The sequence below is a fragment of the Arvicola amphibius genome, chromosome 13 (assembly GCF_903992535.2).
Source record: "Arvicola amphibius chromosome 13, mArvAmp1.2, whole genome shotgun sequence".
Classification (NCBI taxonomy): Eukaryota; Metazoa; Chordata; class Mammalia; order Rodentia; family Cricetidae; genus Arvicola; species Arvicola amphibius.
This window is the reverse complement of record NC_052059.1, coordinates 5,388,802-5,411,792: the sequence shown is the minus strand read 5'-3', so window position 1 is coordinate 5,411,792 and position 22,991 is coordinate 5,388,802. Positions and strand designations below refer to the sequence as shown.

General features: G+C 46.7%; 1 protein-coding gene across 2 annotated transcripts in view; it reads right to left on the bottom strand.

The window, feature by feature from the left end:
• The window catches only part of Abcc4 (ATP binding cassette subfamily C member 4), a 210,971-nt gene that overhangs the window by 39,973 nt on the left and 148,007 nt on the right, over positions 1-22,991 (bottom strand). For both annotated transcript variants that reach the window (XM_038310408.1, XM_038310409.1), the window contains 5 exons: positions 8,999-9,149; positions 6,070-6,189; positions 4,932-5,042; positions 3,918-4,018; positions 2,404-2,595 (listed from right to left, as the gene is read on the bottom strand). In XM_038310408.1, the coding sequence (XP_038166336.1) occupies positions 2,404-2,595; positions 3,918-4,018; positions 4,932-5,042; positions 6,070-6,189; positions 8,999-9,149 (675 nt within the window). The remainder of the gene's footprint in view (positions 1-2,403; positions 2,596-3,917; positions 4,019-4,931; positions 5,043-6,069; positions 6,190-8,998; positions 9,150-22,991) is intronic.

Here is a 22,991-nt window from a genome sequence, read left to right as displayed (position 1 = left end):
TCTATGACCCCAGCTCAGGGAATGGTGTCACCCACAGCGGACCAGTCTATGACCACAGCTCAGGGAACGGAGTCGCCCATGGTGGACCAGTCCATGACCCCAGCTCAGGGAATGGCGTCGCCCATGGTGGACTGGTGTCATTATCTGAATGAACTAAGTAAGATATCTCTCCCCGCACAGGCATGCCTAGAGGTCTGTCTCCCAGGGGACTACAAATCTCATCACACTGAAAACTAGATTAACTATCACGCTGAACTATTTCATACACTTTCTAAATTGTGAGAAAACAACATAAAATTCCCCATCACAACTATTTTAAGCACACAGGACAGCAGCGTTAACTATATTTACACGGGTGTGAACCTCCATTGCTATCTGTATCCAGAGCTCTTTTGAGCGTACAAAACAAGAACTCCCGCACCCATCATAGCATTCCCATTCCCTGCTCCCCTCTGCCCCAGGCTCTGGAAGCCGCCATTCTCCTTCCGGTTTCTATGAGTCCAGGTGGTGGAGTGGGTTCTTAGAGTATTATGGTTCTCCGGTTGTTCTCTTGCTCAGTGCAACGCCCTCAGGGTACATCCATGTTGCAGAATGTGTTGGAATTCCCCCCTTCCTTTTAAAGACTGAGTACCGTCTCCACAATTCACTATCCATTTGAGGGGTACTTAGGTGGCTCCTACCTTTTGGTCACTGCCAATGACCCTATAATAAACACAAGGACAACACAAACACTAGCGTCTTAAAGCATCTAGAGAAGGGAACGAGAGAAGAGATGTTCACAGAGACAGAGACAATCTGTATGCACAAAAAGGGTTATCAGTTATCCTCAGAAGAACGTGATGGGAGAGTTAAAGACTTGGGAGGCTACAGACTTCAGCCATGGGAAGGATCTGAAATAAGAAGGCAGTAGAAGGGAGAGCTTCTCTATAAAGCACAGTGGTGGTACTGAGTGGGAAGGGAGAGCCTCTTCAGGTCCACAGGACCAAGGCAGCTGCTAACGCTTATTCATCCCATGGTGTGAGAGGCTGAGTCAGCTCCCTCCCGGCCACTTGACCTGGCCGACCTGCTAAGGAGAACTGAGGCCGGCACTAGGAAGGACCCTGAACTTAACTTTCATCTGCCAGGGTGGGGGAAGTAGCAGCAAGGCCACAGCTGTTTGTTACCAACGGTGCATCTGGGAAGGGAGAAACTATAGGAATCGTGGAGAAAGAAAGCACAGCTGAAAGGGTCTGCCAGCCATCAGCAGGAAAGGACAGCTCAGGCTAGGATAGGATGAACAACCGGGAACACCCCGTGTATGGGAGTGCGTGCCTGTGTTGGGAGCCAAGGCTGCCGTGGCATGTGGGAAAAGTGCTTCTTACTGCCCAGTTTGTTATGGTCTGCTTTGGTCCTGGCCCAGGGCACCAGACCACGAGCGCTGGAGCCACTGAAAGAGCTGCATTTGCTGGTAGATCAGTCCACACCTCTTAACCCCTCAGCGGGCTCCCAATCTTTCATCTACTCGGCCTGAGTCTCTGGGCCTTGTCCTGCCTTCGGCCTGAGCCTGGCCCACCTAGCTCTGGTTGGGTTTCCATGGTGACTGAAAACTGACCTGACAGTTCTACCAGGGTATGTCTAGGACATGACAGCAGCAGCTTGCCCAGACAGGAGGCGACCGGGAGGACACATCCCTTCTACCCCTCCGAAAGGACGCCAGATGCAGAAGGCAAAGGAGAAAACAGAAGCAGGGTGTCCAGCCTGCTGAGGCCGAGACAGGACAAGGTCATCTCCAACGCACAACTGAGTTACGACAGAAAAATGGCAAAACAAGAACCCACACACGTTTTCAGTGAGCCTGATTTTCCGATGGGTTGTGTTCACAGCTAACCTGGGCTTCATGCCGCCCATGGGTGAAGGGCTGAGCACAGCTGCGAGGAAAGGAAGAAAGACCAAGGAAAGGGACGAGGGCACCAGGTAAGAGGAGAGGAGGGCCGGCGTGGAGAATGGGGTGAGAGAAAGCGTTCGGTCCGACAACAGAGGGATGAAAACGGGAAGTAAACACGCGTGTTGCAGTGACAAGGATCCAAGGGACGACAGTAGATCCGGTAATTATCAGGAAGCATTAGATCAGATATACTTAACTCCAGTCTGGTTAAATTCCAGGGCGCCACAACCCAGGCACTTCACTACATAAGGAAAGACTAGTTTTTTCCTCAGACGAGAAGAACATTTTTTTACAAAAAAAAAAAGATATTCAATGTAATACTTTAGAATAACTAAAAATGCTAATAAGTGGAGATTATTTTTAAAAAAGAAATATTTGTTTTCCATCACATAGTCGACAGATTCACCAGGACGTCGGCACATGCATGTGACCTAAATCTTCGGGGGACACTCTAGAGGGGTGAGGCCGTTTCAACGAACCTTCTCTCTGGATTTGATGAGGGCCGTCAGGTGTTTGAGGACCAGAGGCCCATCCAAGCTGTAGGTGTAGCTCATGTTGTCGAACACAATCACCCCTTCGTGGGGCCAGCCCGGGGGTGGGCGCTTCTGGTACTCCCAAGCCGCCTCCTTCTCTAGGTTTGTGTATTCAATCACCCTCTCCACAGAAATCATCTGGAAGAAAAAAGGCATCCACACGGGTCAGGAACTCAGGAAGCAGGGGTTTGCTTGTGGAGGTGTCTGGCCTACACACAGCTGGGCAAGGCCTGCTTGGGGCTTTCTGGCTGTCAAGACTACTGAGGACCCTGTTGACGTAACAATTCCGCTCACCATCTTCTGACACCTCACTCGTGATAGCCCAACCCTTCGACCTTGTAACAGGGAGTGAAAAGCAAGAGGAAAGGCTGGGAGCCTGCTCAACTGGTTAACTGACTGTCATGTAAACATGAAGACCCGGGTTTGGATCCCAGCACCTCTGTAAACAAAAATGTAAGCACAGCAGCGTGGATCTGTAGCCCAGGTGTTAGCGGACTGGAGACACACGGCAGGGCTCACTGGCTACCCAGTCTTGTTGAATTGGTATCTTCTGAGTTCCATGAGGGACCGGTCTCAAAAGACAAGGTGAAGGGTGAAGAAGGCACCTCATAGAAACCTCCAGCCTCAAGCATGCACAACACACACACACACACACACACACACACCCCTTCCATAAGCACAAAAATGAAAGGATATTTGTAAAACCAAGAATTTATATCCTTCAGTCAATAATCTCTGGCTACAGAATAGACATTCTAGGGCAGTTAGCTCAGGCATCTCGAGGACTCACAGTAACAATTTCTATTGTGTGAGAGAAAAGAAATGGAAGGATCTTGTGTTCACTGTTTACCTCACTAGCAGGAATAAATATTTTGAAGAGGAAGCAATTCACATGCTGACCAAACCTTCTGCTATGGCCATAATGCGCTGCCTTTGAGAAGCACCTTAGAGGTGGGCATTTACCCACCAGCAATGGACAGGACAGCAGTAACCCTGGGGCCTCCTGCTTCTACTCCACACATGGGAGATGGTAAAACTGGGGATGAGTGTGTAGAGCTATTAATTAAACAAACAGCCTCAAAACACTGAACTCAACTCTTCTTTTACCAAGAACGAGGAATTACCCATTAAGAAACAAAAATAAACAGGCCTCGGAGAAATTAGCCTATATCCTCTCTTGGATTTCAGAACTTCCCTCCTACAGAGGCATTTATTACATTTGAAGACAGCTTGTGATGAATCTAAAACCTGCTGACATAGCATACATAAGACAGAGAAAAAGATGTATACATTTTATTTTACATTAACATTAAACAGATGGAAGCGGGACCTTTAAAAAAAAACTCCGTTAGCTATGATGCAAAAATAACAATTTTAATATTTTACATAAGAATTGCTTTTATGTCATCTGATGGCAAAGGGGACTGTTAAAAGGCCGAAAGCACTCAGATAAACATTACCATATTCTCCACTTCAGCACTCTGTCGCACAGACCACTGGAACATCCCCGTGAGCGTGATGGCATAGGATAAGGCCAAGCCAACTTGCCCAGCGTCCAACGCTTTGAGAGGAGGAAGGAGAGGACAGTCAGTCTCAGGGGTAACTCGATCCTGCAGCCTTCTGCTGCCCTACCAAGAGGACCCAGCAAGTTGCGTACAACCAGAGTAATCGTTACGTTTCCATTCGCTGACTGAGCTCACGCTCCAATTTTTAAAGCCCGTTATGAACGCCGAGAGACGATTAGATGAGCCTGCTCATCTGGGGAGGACTGACACACATCTGAGAAAGGCAGTGTGCACGTGAGGTCTGATGTTACCATTCAGACTCGTCATTATGGTTCAAGGCCTGTTATGTAATCCCACCGTCTATGTCCCATGCAACCGCAGCTGGAAACCACTGCAAACAGGATGATGTGTTCGAGGAGTCAATGCTTTTGAAAGTAAAACAAGACTCCTATTGTTCTATGAATAAACATCCTAATTCAGGGGTGTCACTGGAGAGGGGTTAGGCATGGCGAGTTCACGCTACACGTGCCAACACCTGCTCCTCTGGTACCCACCTGGCAGTGAGCACAGTGCGCTTTCCTGCTGGGTCTCTCTCTCACCCATGTGCACAGGGACATCAGCAAACTAAGAAAAGTCCCAAGGCTCAAATACAGAGCCCTAGTCTGGACAAAATGTTTTAACAGTAAACTTGGGTCTCATCTCCGGGCTACCAGATCAGGGATTTTCAGAATGTCATTGTTTAGACCTCAGCTCGTTCTAACGAAGATCAAAAGAACCTATCCAGACTCTCTCACTGGGTCACACTGCAGGATCCTACCCACCCTGACATGTTGTAAAAGCTTTAACACGCTTTATTAGAACCACACAGAATGCACCATTAGACAAGGTGGCAAGAGTTTAATTTAATAACTGTAAACACAGCTATAAATTGTAATCATACCATAAATAGTTATTCACATCTGCACTTACTTTTTACCAGAATCAGGGACCCAAAGGCAACGACGATGACAAAGACGGCACAGATGGCATCCAGACGCACGGCAAACCATCGCGACGTCGTCAAAAACAAGAACCAAGCCTCTGAATTTGGGAACCGTAACAAGCGCAGTGAGTAAGTACAAAAGCCATGTTTAACTGCGGTGAGCGTGAGGGGCACCGAGATGTTGGGACAGAGCAGGGCAGCAAGGTCGCACGCTCAACATTTCTAGAAAGTCAGGAAACGCAAAGCAATGCACGACACATACCTCAAACAGTACAGAGGCTTTGCAAAAAAGAAAGGAAAAAATAATTGAAAGGTCACTAAGAGCTCATGAGCAGATATATAATAATAATGCAGAATATGGAAAAATGGTCTGCTATTTCTTATAGTACTGGGCTACACTATGCAGCCCACCAGCTTACTGGTTGACTTTCCAGTTCTACAGCAAAGCCTCCAACACTTTCCTTACTTCTGCACACACTGGGGTCAGGGATGGGACACCCTCAGGGGCTGTATCCAGTTCACTAGCACACTAAAAGGAGCCTCATGTAGTTTTTAACATGCCCTTGAGTCATCAAAACACAATAAAGGTGGGGCAGATTTTAGAGACTTGAAGGGAATCCTGAAACTTCCGGAAGGAAAGAACTCACATGAACACAAAGAATCATAGGTGGGTGGCAGTTGTCAGTCATATCTATTACCTACCCTGTGCATATCAATTGGATGGTTAGCCATCTATGGTCCTTGGACCAAGAAGGGTCCTGCAGCACAGCCACAGCCCCTGCTGACATCTTGCTGGTACTGGCTTCCATGCTTATAGCAGCAAAGGAAGGAGATGCCGTGGGGACAAGATAGCATTCACTGCAGGAAACATTTGGCAAGGGGTCGTTTGCAAAATATGTCTGCTGACTGAGGTCCTAGACAGACAGAGAGCCACGGGGCACCAAGGTGGAAGGATTGAGCAAGCCAATCAGAAGAAAGCCAGGCATGGGGAGAGATTCTGAGAGGGTTCAGAGCCAAGAGCAGATGGAGAAAGCATGAGGCAGGAGCAGGCAGAGGGCCTACAGGCATCAAGCCCAGGGCAGCAGGCGCACAGGCTTCGGAAAGCGCCTCCTGAAATGGACCGACCTGAGTGCAGGTCCTGGTGCGCGTCGAACAGCTCCTGGAACCGCTCTTCAGCTCTGTACGCCCGGATGGTCCAGAGTCCCTGCAGGGACGACGACAGGTGGGAGAACACGGGACTCCGAGCTGCGGAGACACGGGCACACACAACTGAGAGCTCAGCGCAGCTGCATGTGGCCTCCCTGGCCTCCTGAGCTCCAAGTGTAGATGCTGAGGTACCAAGCGGAACTCCTGGGGCTTCCTAGGGAGCTCTAGGTTTCTAGTCAAAACACTGCCAGAAACCTGAGCAGTCCCTGTCCCCTCACCCCCAAATCCTGGTCATTGTAAAGACGGAAATGAGTCCTCCTGTTCAGCACACCTTTGACCGGAGTCAGGTCCACCTCCCTTCAGTAGCCCATCCTTCAAGGTCTTTTCTTCCCTACACTTTCCGCTATTTCTTTGGGAAGAAATTATTTTTCACTGATTATTTTAATTTTTGGCCAGCAGGGTTCTAAAAACATTATTTCATTAGAGGACTTATCACAACACATTAAAGCTAGACATACATAATAAACCTTTTGAAACCCCCTCTTAGAGTGTTATTTTAAGGGCTGTCATATAGCTACCGCTTCCTGACACAGACAACAAGAAAGCCATATGGACAGGGTCTCCTGTGCATCCCAGAGAAGCTTCCTCTGTCCACCAGTGTGAGAGCAGTCCTTGATGGTCACCATGTGTCTGGGTGTCACACTGCACTTGTACCCGGGACATCTCTGGGCTGGCCCCGTGACTTCAGCCTCAAGAGCTAAAAGATGCCTTTATGACCTACCCAATTGGAAGCTTACTCTCATTCTGCCCTGCTAGCGTACCTTCGGGATATCAGTAAGTGCTACGGGAGACACAACATTCTATGACTGCCTTTGGTAGTGGCCAGCAAGGACTTCCAAGCATTACCTCAGGCAATAGGAATCCTACAGGACAGGTGTTAAAGGTGTTAACAGCCTTTGCAGAGGGAAGAATGCACTGGAGGTGCAGACCGCTATACACAACTCTGTCTTAGGTCCAATGTACTGTTGGTCTGAGCCAGGGTCACAAAAGAAAGATAAGCGAGATAAGTGTTCTCTGCATCACCGGATGTAATTTTCTCTGGCCCTGTCACTTGGAAAACTCCCAGATCTTACTCAGCCGCTGTCTAATAGGCATCTCTGTTACTGTGCTTCTTATTAAGCATCTCATTCGAGCATCTCAAGTTGAACAATACCTTAAGAATCTGACATGAAACTCTTTAAAAGATCAGATTCCAGGATCTATGTTCTGAAAACTTCATGGCATAGGTTCACACTCTGCTAGCTGGTGCTCACTGCAGACATAACTAATGGATCACAGCACCCTGATAGAAACAGCATATGCCTTCACAATCTAGGCATTACTAAATGAGGGTCAGCTGGAGATGGGTCAAAAGTGTAGCGAGGTATGTCGTGGGCATCAAGACAGGAAATTCTATATGGAACGGAAAGAAAAAGGCTCAGGGGCCCTTGTCACCAACAAAAGTATACGTCAAGGTGTTGCTTTTGGGGTTCACGGCAATTTAGCCGGTTCTGAGGACTGGTGACTTTTCAATAGCTTTTATGAAATGTCACCTGCCTTGCTTTACATAGTTATGATAGATGTGTCTTTAGAGTTTATTCAAAGCACATTAGGTCATGAGAAAAGAAAGTCTGCTGTACTGATGAGCTACTTCTCCTCCTCCTTCTTCCTATCTAATACTTCCTGGCTCATTATTATTATTATTATTATTATTATTATTATTATTATTATTATCATCATCATCATCATCCAACAATTCCTGGCTCAGATTTCGGAAAGCTGAGCTGGCTTTAAATTCTAGTAGCAATTCTTCATCTCGGGCATTTTCTGGTACAAACGTCTTCCTTGTGGGGGCTGGAGTGATGGTTTGGGGGTTAAGACTGCGACCCGTCCACAGGACACAAGCTTGGCTCCCAGCTCCTCCATCTAGCAGCCCACAGCCACCTGTAACTCCATATCCAGGGTACCTCTTCTGACCTCCAAGAACGCACACGTATTGATGCACAGGCATCCACATTAATAGTTTTTTTTTTTTTTTTAAGATTTAAGTATCTTCCTTCTTGACCTAATTTTGGCTGTCGCCCTTATACATTCTTAAAAGCAGGACTTCTATTTATCTGGCTTTTAATTTTAATAACAATAAAATAATGAGATGCGCTCCTGATAGCTCATCTTCTGTGGTTACCTACAGAATAGAGTGATTAATCACAGAACACTCTCCTTCTTATCCCCACACTGGGAAGAGAAATGGAGCAAGAGAATGCTGTCCCTGCTGCTGCCGGCATAGCTGGGTCTCTGCAGCCTTCCCCCCAAGTGCTGCATGGAACCTGAAAGTATCAGCGCCTACTTTTCCAAAGAGCCAACACCTACAAGCCACTACCAGTGATGGGCACCAACTGAGGTTTTCCAGTCCTTGACTTCCGGCACCTGAGGACAGTTGGATCCCTCTCCCCACTTTCCTTTAATCTGTTCCTCCCTTCGCCACTTAGGGAAGAAAACTTCCCCGATTACTCTCCTTCTAAGTTAGTTCTGACCCATGCTGAAAATATCTTATTCACCAGAAAACGTTTCTTGCGCGTCTCTTCTTCATATGTGAGGAGGGATGGTGTGAGTGACGGGGGGCCCCTTCCTCAGGCAGAGCATTAGTCTACACGCGGCTTCTACCCCTTTCTCAGGGTTAGCTGCAAAGTCACACTCGGGATATAAGGGCCGCAATGATCCCCGAGTGTCAACCATGCTCAGTTGCGGAATGAATGCTAACCCTGGAGAGTCAGTCTGTAGAATTTCATGGATCATCTTCACCACAGTTCTCCTTAATCAGGGAAGCTGGATGCATTTACCACACCCACCCGAGACCGTCAGCACTCACTTGTGGACTCCAGGCGCTTGACATCCCTTGATGTTTCTAAGAAATATCTCCGAAGGATCAGGAAGAGGATGGCGAGTGGCACCAACGGTATGAGAATCCAAGGAATTACCGAAGCCGCCACGGCTATCACACTCACCACAAGTAACAGCGTCTGGAACAGCAAGCACAGAGACAGGGCCTCCTTATTGCTGGAGCTGCAGAGAACCGTGCCCACCCCGGGAAGTAGAAGCAGTGTGGTACCCATGCTAACACTGAACATGCCTGCGCAAGGCTCAGAATGCTTTAGACATCTTTAGACACCCTCATTAGCAGGGCCACTCAAACATGAACCTGAACTGAGATTACCCAACAACTATGCTAAAAGCATGGTGTATTTCTATTTTTCATTATTTTCCCCTTTCTCGGCATTCTCAAACATCACTGAGTTCCTGATGGTTATACCAGCCTCCTCCATGGTGACTGGTCCTCAGCCCCAGCGGATGGAGACAAACACCCTGCCCAGCTCATGAAACGGAGTGAAGTCTAAAAAGTTCAAAGGTGCTAAGTTCAAAGGTGCTTTCCAACAGTATACCAATTCTTGCTAACTGGACAAATATTTTTAAGTTAAAATATGAAATTTCGTAAGAAAAATTACCTTTAATCCTCCAAAGTGAAACACTTACGGACAAAGGAGTAAACTTAATTATACCAAATATGTAAAATCTTAAGAGCAAAAATGAAGTGGGCTATTTTGCATTTTGTGTACCTACACGTGACAGTGGTCAATCCCACAAAATCTCCTCAGGAGGATTTACTGTGAGGTTGGGTGTGCTAGCATCCAACAGTAGCCTCAACCCTTGTGAGGCTGAGACAGGAGGAACTCCCCGAGACTGAGGCCAGCCTGGGCTACAAAGTTATTCCCTGGTGAGCCTGGGCTATACAGACCCTGCCTCTAAAGGCAAATGAATAAAACCAGAACAAACATACAAGAGTTTCCTTTGGAATATAATATTTTAATAATACAGATTTTAAAACCATTTTTTTCCATAGGCGCACTTAATGCAAGGGCCTGTGTGGGCTTTGGTGACGTTCCTAGGCACCTATAACTCCACAGGGTTCTGCTGTAGCTGCTCTGTAGGATGCATGTGCCAAGGAGTATGTTTCCTATAAACAGTAGTAAAAATGTAGTCTAATTTTATGGGAGCCATCTCTACTTTTGGCTCACTCCATCCCTGAACTCCGACTCCTACCTGTCCCAAGCCCAGAGTCAAGATACATGTTTACGCATATGCCACCTAATCAGTATAGGGTACTTGTTACTCTTTGTTTACAGTATTAAAAATAAAACCAGGCTTGAGTAGCTCACCCGTGACAGCGACTGGGGAGCTTTGAACTTGTGTCAGCACGACTGCAGAGTTTGTGCCAAGCTGCCACGAGTGTGCCATGAGTGTGCCACGAGTGTGCCCTGCCTGGTCTGCCTTCCGCTCTTCCTGATTCTGTGGGAGGTCAGTCTCAAGTGCCGTTAGCAAACCGGGACTTGCTTCTTGGCAAGATCTCCCTCTGATTTACCAAGGGAAAAAATGATGGTTTTCATCAGCCAGCTGCTTACTGATGTATGTATAAAAGGGGTTCTTTTATCCACTATTTTGGGAACACGTGAGATAAAAGAAATTGATCTCCGAGTGGAAAAAAAAATACCACGACAAACTATGTGGCTGGGCCGTCCAGGGTTCTTAGGGAGGCACTGGAAGTTTGAACAGCACTTAGACTGTGAAAAGTATTAAGAAATAAACATGCACATTCTATCGATTAGATTCATCACCCTCCAGTGCTGCAGTAGCTCCTTCCACTCCTTCAGCCTTTAAGATACTAGGATGTGTCCCCGCAAGGGGCACGGCTAAAAGCATGACATGTAAGCCCCTACCGCCCTAGACACTGTGCCTGCATTCCGTCAAAGCTACGACCTACATACAAAACCGCACCCTGTGTACCTCAGAGTTCAGAGGTCAGCTCTGGTTCCCAGGTCTAGTGACTATGGTTACAGACCTCACATGGGGGCCTGGTTAACACCTGTCTCCTGACCTCTGCTAACAGCCATCTCTGTGAAGGCAGAGTACGGCACACTGGTTCATCCGATTTGTATGTGGCGTTCTACATAAACCTCTCTTTAGAGATGAAGCTTTTAGATTTGCAGAAGGCCATCATTTTGTCCATTAGCCACCGGGCCGATGTGACCATCACATCCACAGCTGCTCTGGGCCCTGTGTTACCTGTCCGTTAGCTCTGTGCTCTAAGTCAATGCTAACAGCATCGAAGAGAATGGTTCCTGGGTTATAATCTGTTTGCTGGTGAAGTTTCCTTTGACCTTTTCCAGTGTTAATGCTTTTTATAAAACTCAAGGTTTCAACCTGCAGATCCTACTTTGGACACAAGTTCAAAACAATGGTAAACATGCCAGGCGAAGAGACTGTCACGGTGAACACTGAAGCTTTTAATCCAAGGACTCAAAAGGAAACTATTTCATCAGAAAAAGAGGCCAGGGAGCTGGAGAGATGGCTCAGGGGTTAAGAGTACTTTCCTGCTCTCAAAAAAGACTGGAGTTTGGTTTCCAGAATTCTGCAAGAGCCGCCTGCAACTCTAGCCCTCTTCTGGCCTCCCCAGGCACCTGCACTCATAAGTGCTCAGACACCCACAGAAACACAAACACATAAAAGCAAAACAAGTCTTAAAAAAATAAATAAGTAAAAGAAACCTTGGTCAAATTATCCAGGAGATAAAGACAGCTTCAGAATATGATAGCAAAATCTGACAGCATTTACCAAAAACAGACAAACACAGTTACACGGTACAAAATTAGACCGGTTTATTTCAACAACCGTTATAACCAACTAACAACAACCACAAAAATCAATGGGAACACAAGAGTCTGTGATGAGCCACCGAGCAAATAATGACCAATGGCTCTGATGCCAGGCCATAAAGCACGTATCCACAGACCTCGATGACCAAAGTGCAGAGCGTATTTGACTTTAGTGGATTAACAAAAACACAGAAACAAGGTGACTCTCAGGAAAATCCATTGTACACCTCTAAATAACACCAGCTTTACGAAAACACAATGAAAATCGGGTACTAGCAAAGTCTAAAAGTTGCAACCAATGTTTTGTTTGGAGGTAAACATATAGCTTTAACTTTTTTTTTTAAGTAAAAAGGAAATTTAACTACCAAAAACTAGATCTTGAGGTAGAAAAGTGGGTGGGGGGATTGCTCAGTGGTCAGAGCATCTATTGCCGTCAGACAAGCTTGGTCCAATACCAACACCCACATGATGGCTCACCACCATTCATAACTCCAGTTCCAGGGCATGTGACCCCTTCTTCCGATCCTCCATGCATCCAGAACACAATGGGCACATATACATACATGTAGGTAAGACGCACACACACATAAGATAAAGACAAATAAAGACATTTTAAAAGAAGATAGGAAACAAATAAGCACAATAAAAACAGGAAAAGAAAAAAAACACAGTGGCATAGGCCTGAAATGACAGCACTTGGGAGGTGGACATGGGAGGGGCTGGTGCATGTCTGAGGGCAGCTTGATCTAACAGGGAGCTCCAGGCCAATCTTGGCTACACAGTGAGAGGCTAGTTAAAAACACAGAAACAAAACCACCAAAACATCAATAACAAAAAGAGGAAAAATGACAGCTTAAAAGAGAATGGAAAATTTTAATGAGATAGAAAAAAAACTTGGGTCTTTCAAAGAAAGAAGGAAAAATGCTGCTATCACATATCGCAAGAGCTATCATGGGCATTAGATATCATGGGCCGTTGTTACCAAATTCTTGGCTTTATTTTAGAAAAGAGGACTGACAGGTAGGATGCAAGGGAGACACGCCTTTAATCCCAGCACCCGAAAGTCTGAGGCAGGTGGATCTCGGAGTTCTAGGCCAGCCTAGTTCTACATAGTGGCTCAGGTCAGACAGAGCTGCATAGTAAGTCCCTGTCTCAATCCCCCGCTCCCTACAAAAGGAAAAGAAAAGGAAAGAAGAGGAGAAAAGAGAAGAGAGGAGAGGACTGTAGGGAAAGATTCGTTGCTAGCCTCTGTGACTGGGGCTGGTGAGGCAAGTTTAGAATGTGCACAGCAAGCTGTTGGGAAGGCAGGAGAACTTGTTATCCACAGCCAGGGTTTCTTCTGCCTCTGCTCTTAAGGCTTTTAATCCACCAAATCGAGCTGGCTAAGATGACCTGATATGATCTCCCTTACCTGAAACCAGCCAATTATAAGCAGTAATCATATTTTCAAAATACCTTTCAACCAACACCTTGGTTTCTGTTTGAGTAAACAGTTGGGATTGGGAGCCCTTAGTCTGGCCAAGCTGACACACAAAACCGATGATCACAAACACAAGTCCCATGCTAACTCTCTCCTTTTCATGAGGCCAGTATAACACTAGATGTTTACAAACTATTACAAGAGATGCAAAGTGGAGACCCACGTCTTTGCTGAACAGATACAGGTTAGGTTAACCCACGATGTGCCAGTGTGACCTTCCTAGAGTAAAGAGAATGACCGTGACTATCTGAAGAAACTCAAAAATTCCTTTGTCAAAATTCAACACCCATTCTTAACTTAAAATGTTTTATACTTTTATCAAATTAAGAATTAAATGAGTCTTCCCCAGTCTAACACGATAACTACTTCAACACAGAACAATCCTTCCCTACAATGCACAGGTACAACTAGCACCCCTATTACTGAAGAAACATAGAAAACACCCCCCCGAAAGCACAGTTATAGTTATGAAGTATCAGGAACAGTTCTGCGACTGGGAGCCACCACAACATGAGGAACCGTATGAAGGGTTGCAGAGTTGAGAAGGCTGAGATTCACTGCTCTAATGGCTTCCACTCAGCACTGTATTAGAAGTGCCAGCCACAGCAATAAGTCAAGGAGAGCTTTCAGTATCGAAAAGGGAAAAGTCAAACTCATTACACACACACACACACACACACACGTACATGATCACACGCACATGCACACAATCACACACACACTCACATGCACGGACGCATGCACACACGCACACAAATACACACATGCGCACACGATCACACACACACACACAAATACACACACACACACACACACACACACACACACACACACACACACACGAGGGCAGGGCTTCAGTATGTAGCCCTGGCTAGACTTTAAGTGGCTATGTAGAGCAGGCTGGCCTTGAACTAACAGAAATCCACTTGACTCTGCCTCCCAAGTGCTGGGATTAAAGGTAAGTATCACCTATCAGCACATTCAGCAAAAGATCATTCTTAATTGCAGAAAATGCAAAGTGAATTTAGGATCAATGATATGCTAGCAATATGCATAAAATCTGTTATCTCTATATACTAGCAACAAACAAGTGAAAAATACTTTTAAAAAATCTCATCAAGAGAAACAGAAAACACTACACACATACAAGTGACCAAAGGAACACAAGGGATCTCTACTGAAAATTATAAACACGTCTGAGAAAGTTAAAGGAGACCTAAATACATGGACAGATGCGCCATATCAGGCCATACGGACAACAGAATGACTGAATCCATTAAGGACCAGATAAGCAAATAAGTAAGGCTTTATAAAGAGAAACTGAGAAGGTGAATTTAAAATTAAAAGGCTAAAAATACATAAATTCATCTTGACAGAGAAGAGCCAAGTGAGATGACTCAAACCAATACAGTCTTTCTAAAACGAACAGTAGCCCAGCCACTGTGGTATCCACGAAAGAACAGAACCCCATTCCCTTATATATGTGGGCACGTGCTAGAAAATGCATAGTCACAGGGTCAAGAATGCTGTATTTGGGGTGCATCCAGAGTGGGGAGGGGGGATCCAGTGCGAAGATTAAAAATCAACGTGTACCTCAGGATAGACACAGCTCCTGAGCCCTGGATGATAAGTCTCTCAGAGTCTGGATCCTGCACCAGGAGGCAGAAGCTGTACCAACTGCTTCAAGACTGAATTCAGACTTCCAGAGAACACCCATCGGAATCCACAGAGAAGACTGGGAAAGACAAGCAAGTTGTGAAATTCTGAAGCAGGAGAGGCTCCAAGACAGTACTTCTGATGATGAAGAACCATGTTCCAGGTCAAATCAAAAAGACACATCATAAATAAGACGGAAAGGCTGGGGTCAGTGAGATTGCTAAAGCCACGGTGAGGCGCATGCGCCCAGCCTGACAGCCTGAGGTGAGGCGCATGCGCCCAGCCTGACAGCCTGGGTTTAACCTCTGGGATGGGCGCGGTCGAAGGGAGAACTGACTCCTGTGAGTCCTCTGACCAACACGCTGGAGCACGGACACACATGCAATCAACAAGTATAAAAAATTATAAAATAGAAAGTACCATTTTAATAAAGCAGAAGCAAGCTCACTAGCTGCTGTGGGATTCTCCTCTGTATGCTGTGATTACCATTAATGAATAAAGAAACCGTCTTGGGCCTGCGCAGGGAATAGAGGTAGGTGGGGAAAACTAAACTGAATGCTGGGAGAAATGAGGAGTTAGAGAGAAGCCACATGGCAATACACAAATTAATAGAAATGGGTTAAATTAATATTGGAGTTGGCCAATAAGAAGCTAGAACTAATGGGCCAAGCAGTGATTTAATTAATACAGTTTCTGAGTGGTTATTTCGGGGCTGAGCAGCTGGAAACCAACAAACACCTTCGTACAAACAACTAGCCAACTTTTTCTTATTCATCTCACTGTGAGAATTCACCAGAAAAAAAAAACAGATAAATGCAAATACAATCAAGACATGTGGAGACTCTAGAGGTCTCGAATAATATGTACTCATTTTCCCCTCCACACTCCAGAACGTCTAGGATGGCTGAAGGTATAAGGCCCCAAGGGGAGAGGACACAGTGAATGACCGCTACTGTGTGACCACGCACGCCATCCAGCAATGCTATGTGTTCTGAGAATAACGCCAGGCTTGATAAAAATGAGACCCTTCAGTTCTGTTGTTCTTTAGGTCTTAGTTGCCTCTTTACTAAACTACAACCATTACCACTGCAGCACATGCTGGGATAGACTGGAGCATCGGTTGCCAGCCTGCAAGCCTGGGAGAATCCCCAGGGGCTGTGGTCACACTACCAAGTGTGCTAACCCTCTGAACGGCTAAACCCAACCCTCTCCTCTTCACTAAAGAAAGGAAGGTCTAAGAATAACAGGCAGGGGGCTCTGTGAGGCCTGTCACCCATGGGTCAAGTGTTGGTCACTATTTCCAGTGCTCTCTACGGTCAACTCGTCTGTCCACAACCAGGGGACCCACTTCAGCCGGGCAGCTGGCACCAGCATTATCTCTGAGGCTGGCATCGTCACAGAGGATTCCTTCCTTGCAAGCACACCGACTAAGAACTCTTTTGTTGGTTTCTGCAAGCATGAAAAACACTGTGATTTGGTTAAAATGGATGAGCTGACATTTAAAGACAGAGATCTTTGAAAATGAGGGCAAAGCAACCTAACTAACACCTTCCTTTGTCCGAGGGGGATTTGAAGGTGGGAGTGGGGGGCAGGGGTGAACAAACCGTAGAAATCTCCCAATGACAAAGTCATTGTTCCGTGTGCTTTCTACACACTTTCCCTGACATCTCCACACAAAGCGATGCAAGGGTCAGTGGGACGGAGACAAGTCCGGGCAGTTCCACCCTTGTGCTTCTATAAAAGCCGGTGACCCAACCTATTATCCTGGAGTCTTAGTCTGGCTTTGTTCCCCATATCCAGATGCAGAGCTTTCTCTCGCCCCGCCCCCGCCCCCCAGGAAGAAGCGACCAAGGGATGCCTCCTTCACTCCTCCTTTGGCTTGGCATTTTCACTTCATAAAGCGGCAGTCAATGTGTTTTGTGTGCAGGGAGGAGGGAACGGTATGTTCAGTGGTGGTCCCCACTACTGCCTGCATTGGTGGCTCAAGTAGCCTCGGGATTAGCCCTTTGTGTGCCGTGAAAGGCTATGAAAAGTCAGTTATTTAAGCTCAGTCAAGCTGCTGGCCTTATTTATTTATTTATTTTGGATGAGGGGTGTGAGGTGGGGAAGAAAGGTTTTGCAATGCGGTTCTCCTAAATCAGTTGACAGCATTTTGCAGAAGGCAGCTGCATGCAAGTTTGTGCGCTCAGAAAAATCCTCCCACCCCCAGAACCCCACTAAAATGCCAAGTAACTATTCCTGCCTCGTAACTTCATTTTCAATTGTTTTGTTAGCAGGAAGACCCTGGAAGCGAGGATGATAGCTGCCAGACTGCAAGACAAAGTGAGGCCCTTTACCAGACGTTCCTGAGCACCACGGGAGCTTTGGAAATTGTATGGAAATTAGGTTAATATGAAATATTTACTGCTCAGCGGTCTATTCTGAAAACAGCGGACACTGGTGGTGTGGTACTGAATAAAAAAGAAAACCTTAGAATCACCAGGACCAACAAACCCAATATCTGGATACAAGCTCCCGTGGCAGTATTTATGCGTTTGGTATGTGTCAGATCTTAAGGCAACACATGGAAAATAAGATGATTACCATTTATCAAACAATTTCTCTCACTTAGGAGTAATGTTGGATTTTAAAAACTATACCCTTTTTCACTTGACAAGTTCTGTTGACATGCCACTGATATGTAGCTCAGTGTACAGTAGTTACCCAGCTCTGGGTTAGATCTCCAGACCTGGGGTAGGGGAGGGGAGCTCAGCCAGACATGACGGGAAAGAGCTGTCTGCCACTCTATCTACCTGAGAACCTGAGACAGAAAGGCCATTTGAGCCCGGGAGTTCAGAGCCATCCTGGACGATACATTGAAACCTTACCACTAAAACACATCCTGAGCCCTGGATGATAAGTCTCTCAGAGTCTGGATCCTGCACCAGGAGGCAGAAGCTGTACCAACTGCTTCAAGACTGAATTCAGACTTCCAGAGAACACCCATCGGAATCCACAGAGAAGACTGGGAAAGACAAGCAAGTTGTGAAATTCTGAAGCAGGAGAGGCTCCAAGACAGTACTTCTGATGATGAAGAACCATGTTCCAGGTCAAATCAAAAAGACACATCATAAATAAGACGGAAAGGCTGGGGTCAGTGAGATTGCTAAAGCCACGGTGAGGCGCATGCGCCCAGCCTGACAGCCTGGGTTTAACCTCTGGGATGGGCGCGGTCGAAGGGAGAACTGACTCCTGTGAGTCCTCTGACCAACACGCTGGAGCACGGACACACATGCAATCAACAAGTATAAAAAATTATAAAATAGAAAGTACCTCTATGTGTGGCTCTGTGAGGACAGAGGAGGTAAGCGGTAGACCTCAGTATGTGAGTTAGAAGAGGCGGTTTCTCGGCTCCCCGACTCTACCAAGCATGACACCCGAATCTTATGGTGCCACCCTGTCACCTACAGAGTCACACAGCAGCACACTCAACCCTCACACCATTTAAACCCGAAGCTTTTCCTGAAGAACCAAGCACAGTGTCTGAGGTGGTCTTCGGGGCTCTGTGGCCACAGGAAGGAAGACCGTGCATTGGTAGGAAGACATGATTAGCCTTTAAACAGTCTGTCTTCATCACCTAGAATTGAGAGCAGCCCCAGCTTATCCAGCAACTACGGTATGACTAAACAAGACCAATGTTTGGTGGCCTCAGGGTTGACCTTGGGGTCAGGTTGTGGCTCAGTTAGGAGGGCTGTCTAGTCTGCAGAGCCCTAGGTTCAACTCCCAGGACCATGGACTGGGTGCATGCTAGCACAGACTCCTCTCCCAGGACGTGGGACGTGAAGACGAGGGGATCAGAAGCAAAAGGTCATCTTTGGCTACACAGAGAGTTCAAGGCCATCCTGGGATACCTGAAAACCTATTTAAAAATGAAAAAGTCTTGTGATTGACATATACCTGAGGGATGAACTGTCCTTCAGTGCAGACTTCCTAGTTGGGGGGGGGGCAGCATCTGTTTACCCATGGCGATCTTATGTAGATGCCCACGTGAGAGTATGCCCAGTGACCTCTCCAGCACAATCCTATGCTTTGAGGGCTCTCCTCCCCCTGTCCTGCCTACCACTACACGGTTAAGGTCTTGTACTTGAGATGCAAGTCTCTCCAAGACCTGGCCCCTCTACCCATCGCCTTTGTTGCTTCCAATGTCTTATCTCAGTACCCTGTGCTGTTATTCCATCCCATGGTTCACTGCAAACACTCATGCCCTGGCCTTCCTGCCGTGCGTGTGTCTTCTCCACTTCTGGCCACATATCTGTGACAGCAACCCAGAAAGAAACGAATACAGCCACTTTGCTGGCCTTTTAAAGGATGAATCCATGCGGGGCAATAATTGTATACAAACAGAATACATACTCGGACACGGACAGACAGACAGACACATACACACGCATGCTCGGTCTATCTGGTTGCTGGTTAGTCTTCTAGGAGTCAGTGGAGGGAGCCGGTAACTAGAATGGTCCCTGCCCCTTGGGACACGCATCACGCGTAAGCAAGATAAATGCATCTGCGTACGGAGTCACAGAGGGCACTACACTGTGAGAAAAGGGTCAAGTCCTTGTTCCAGAGCCGGGCATTCCCAGGCTGGCCTCAGGAGGCCATCATCTGCTATCTACTGAGCAAATTCATCCACCGTAACATAGGGAATTCTTGGGTTCAGGGGAGAAATCTTAGTTACGTGCTGGAATCAGCCGAGACACCGACATTTCAAGCAGAGAACAAAGGTGTCTGCTGCCCGCGTCGAGAAGTCGGGGGCAGTTTGCTCCACACACCACAGGGCTCAGACAGTCAAGCAGAGAGAACAGAGGACCAGTGGCAGGCAGGTTTCCGTGTAATCGGGAAATGCTCGATGCAATACCAGAGGTTTCATTTAAGGGAATGAGAAGGTACTAGACAAGAAAAAGTATTCTGAATAAATTAGCGAGGAGTGATAAAAATGAAAATGATTGAGGTTTATCATACGTCAAGCACAAGCAAATCATCAAGAATTTAGTTACAACATACTTGGTACTCAGTACATCCTTGAAAAATAAATGGTCCCTGCCAATCTCCTTCATCTTCCTCAGTTAAGAGGAAAGTGGTCATAGGAGGCTTTGTGTGACACACCCTCCTTCCACTGCATGGTCACAGGGGACTTTGGGTGGCACACCCTCCTTCCCTGCGTGGTCACAGGGGGCTTTGGGTGGCACACCCTCCTTCCCTGCGTGGTCACAGGGGGCTTTGGTGATGTGGGAGAGTCTTCTGTTTGTGTTGATTTTATTCATTAATAAAGAAACTGCCTTGGCCAGCCCTTAGGTGGGTGGAGTAGACAGAACAGGAAGAAGGAAGTGAGGTAGATGGCTCAGTCAGATGCCACGCCTCTCCTAAGTTAGTCAGACTGCCGTGCCTCTCCTCAGAAAGATGCCAGATGTGATGAAGCCAGCCACCAGGTCAGATGTGCTGACTCTTTCCCGGTAAGACACCATTCGTGGTGTTACAAAGATTATTAGATATGGGTTAGTCAAGATGTGAGTAAGAGGCTGGAAATAATGGGCCAGGCAGTATTTAAAAGAATACAATTTGTGCGTTGTTATTTCGGGTAAAGCTAGCTGGGTGGCCAGGAGCCGGGTGGGAAGCGGCCCGCAGCCCCTCACTACACTTTGGGTGGCACACCCTCCTTCCACTGCGTGGTCACAGGGGGCTTTGGGTGATACCCTCCTTCTCATTGCACTCAAAGCCTCTCCTCAAGCCACAGAGGCCTACCCCTGCCTTGTTTTCAGGCCTTTCAGGTAAATGAGTCCTCAAACCTGTATATCAGCTTTTAAATGGTTTGGATTTACAAGAGGAAGGGGCCCAGGTAAGCTGTAACTTCAGGGGCTTCAAGCATTGCTCCCTGCTGGATTCAGGCCACCATTTCTGATCCCATTTCTGGGAGGAAGGAGACAGCCTGGCCCTCACCACACACACACACACACACACACACACACACACACACACACACACACACGACTCTCGTCCTCACGGGACAGATGACCTGTCCCTGTAACACATGTCACGCCTCTTATTCTCCCTTCCATCCTCCTACAAAGACTAAAATGCACAAGGGCCTGGCCCCCTGACCCTGGATTCCAAACAGAGTTCTCCCTTAACTCCACAACTGCTTACACGCTGTGCTCCACGTCACCGGGACCCCTGCGTGATGGCTCCACACCTTGGCATTTAACACGCCCCCTTTCCTGTGGCGTCCACAACATCAATCTTCCTGCTCTCCTGTGTCTACCTTGGTTTTCTTTAAACAGGGATGCTTCACCATACCTAAAATGCTTCCCTGTCTCTATGTGAGACTGGCCATCTCACCCTTCAGAGAAACAGCCACTGCGGATGAGTGAAGAACATGCACGCTCTGCCTCCATCCCCAGTCTCTCTCTGAAAGTCAGGGTTAGGTTAGGGGGCTGGAAGGGGCAGCCTACAGGAACGGGAAACAGTCCAACCCCAAGGGACAGGTTTATATAAAAAAATGTTTTCCTTTTGGGAAAAAGCCAAGGTATTTTGCAAAAATATCTAGTTACAAAAACAGTCACACAACATCCTCCCATCAATTGTGACAAATATATTTAATTAAACATATTACTAAAAAGAGTGAGTTCTAACTATTTTAATTAAAATGCTGCTAAAATTTTAAAACATGGCATCTATTAATAATTTGATAGCTGCTTTATGAAAACATGGGACGATGGGCTGCTGGTGAGATGACCCAGAGGGTAGAGCACCTGTCACCAAGCATGATGACCCAAATTGGTCCCCAGGAACTACATGGTATAAGGCGAGAACTAACTCCCACAGGAGTCCTCTGCCTTCTACATGTGACACTCGAGAGAACAAACACACAGTAAGATAAAATCTGTATTAACAAAGAAAACAAACTAAAGTAATGCTACTGAAATGTGCTGATCATAAGGAATCAGAGTTAAACTGTGGGTTAATGACCTTCTCTGTCTGTCTGTGCACGCGCGTGCAAATACATACAGGCACACACACAGGCATACACGTAGACATACATGCACATGCACACGCACGCACACACACCCAGGCACACATACACATACACACGCACACACATGGGCGCACACACGTGTGCGTGCACACACACACACATACACTCAGCTAGTTTACCAATACATTCATCTTCTGAAGGTCAAATTCCTGCTCGGAGACTGTTGTCTCTGCTCAGTTTCTCATCTGAGGGATAGATGGTCAGATGGCATTGATATTTTAATCTGTATTTCTTCAACACCACCTAGTTTTAACCTGCAGAAAATTATTCTGTCTTGACAGAGGAGTTGGCTTTAGAAATCCTGTTTATACTCAAAGGGGTCACAATGTCCTGAAAAAGTAAAACACTTTTGAACAATACTTCCTAAGCCAGAGGTAAGCTGCCAGCCACTGGCAACTCCGATATAGCTTTGTGTTTTACATTATTATTTCTAATCTTGTATTTATACTTTATTCAAAATGCCCTTCGGCTCTGTTCTATGCCTTGCGACAGCTTGTCAGTTAAAAGGGACAGAACTGTCCTCCTGTGTCTATTTTCTCTCTAGTCACGACACGCGTGTATGCACCAGGAGCCCGGTCTCCCAGACGTGTCTTCTCAGCCCTCCTGTCATACATCTCACAACGATGCGCCAACTCTGAGAACGGCCGTGACACTGCCGTGCCCTATCACTATCAAATACCTACAGCTGACACTTTAAAACAAACCCGGTCCGTGTCCACAGAAATGTCAATCTTTCCTTGACGCCTGAGGACAAAATTAGACTTCAATGTGGCCAGGAACTTTCTTCACATTTTAAACAGAGCTTCCTGCACATCCCTGTGGTGGCATGACAGATCTCTGCCCAGACTTCTGACTGGTTTCCTCAGAGCACATGGACTCTAGGCCTCTGCCACAGATGGAGGGTCCTGTCCTCAGGCCCCACCCTGTCCATTCCTCAGCATCACACGCA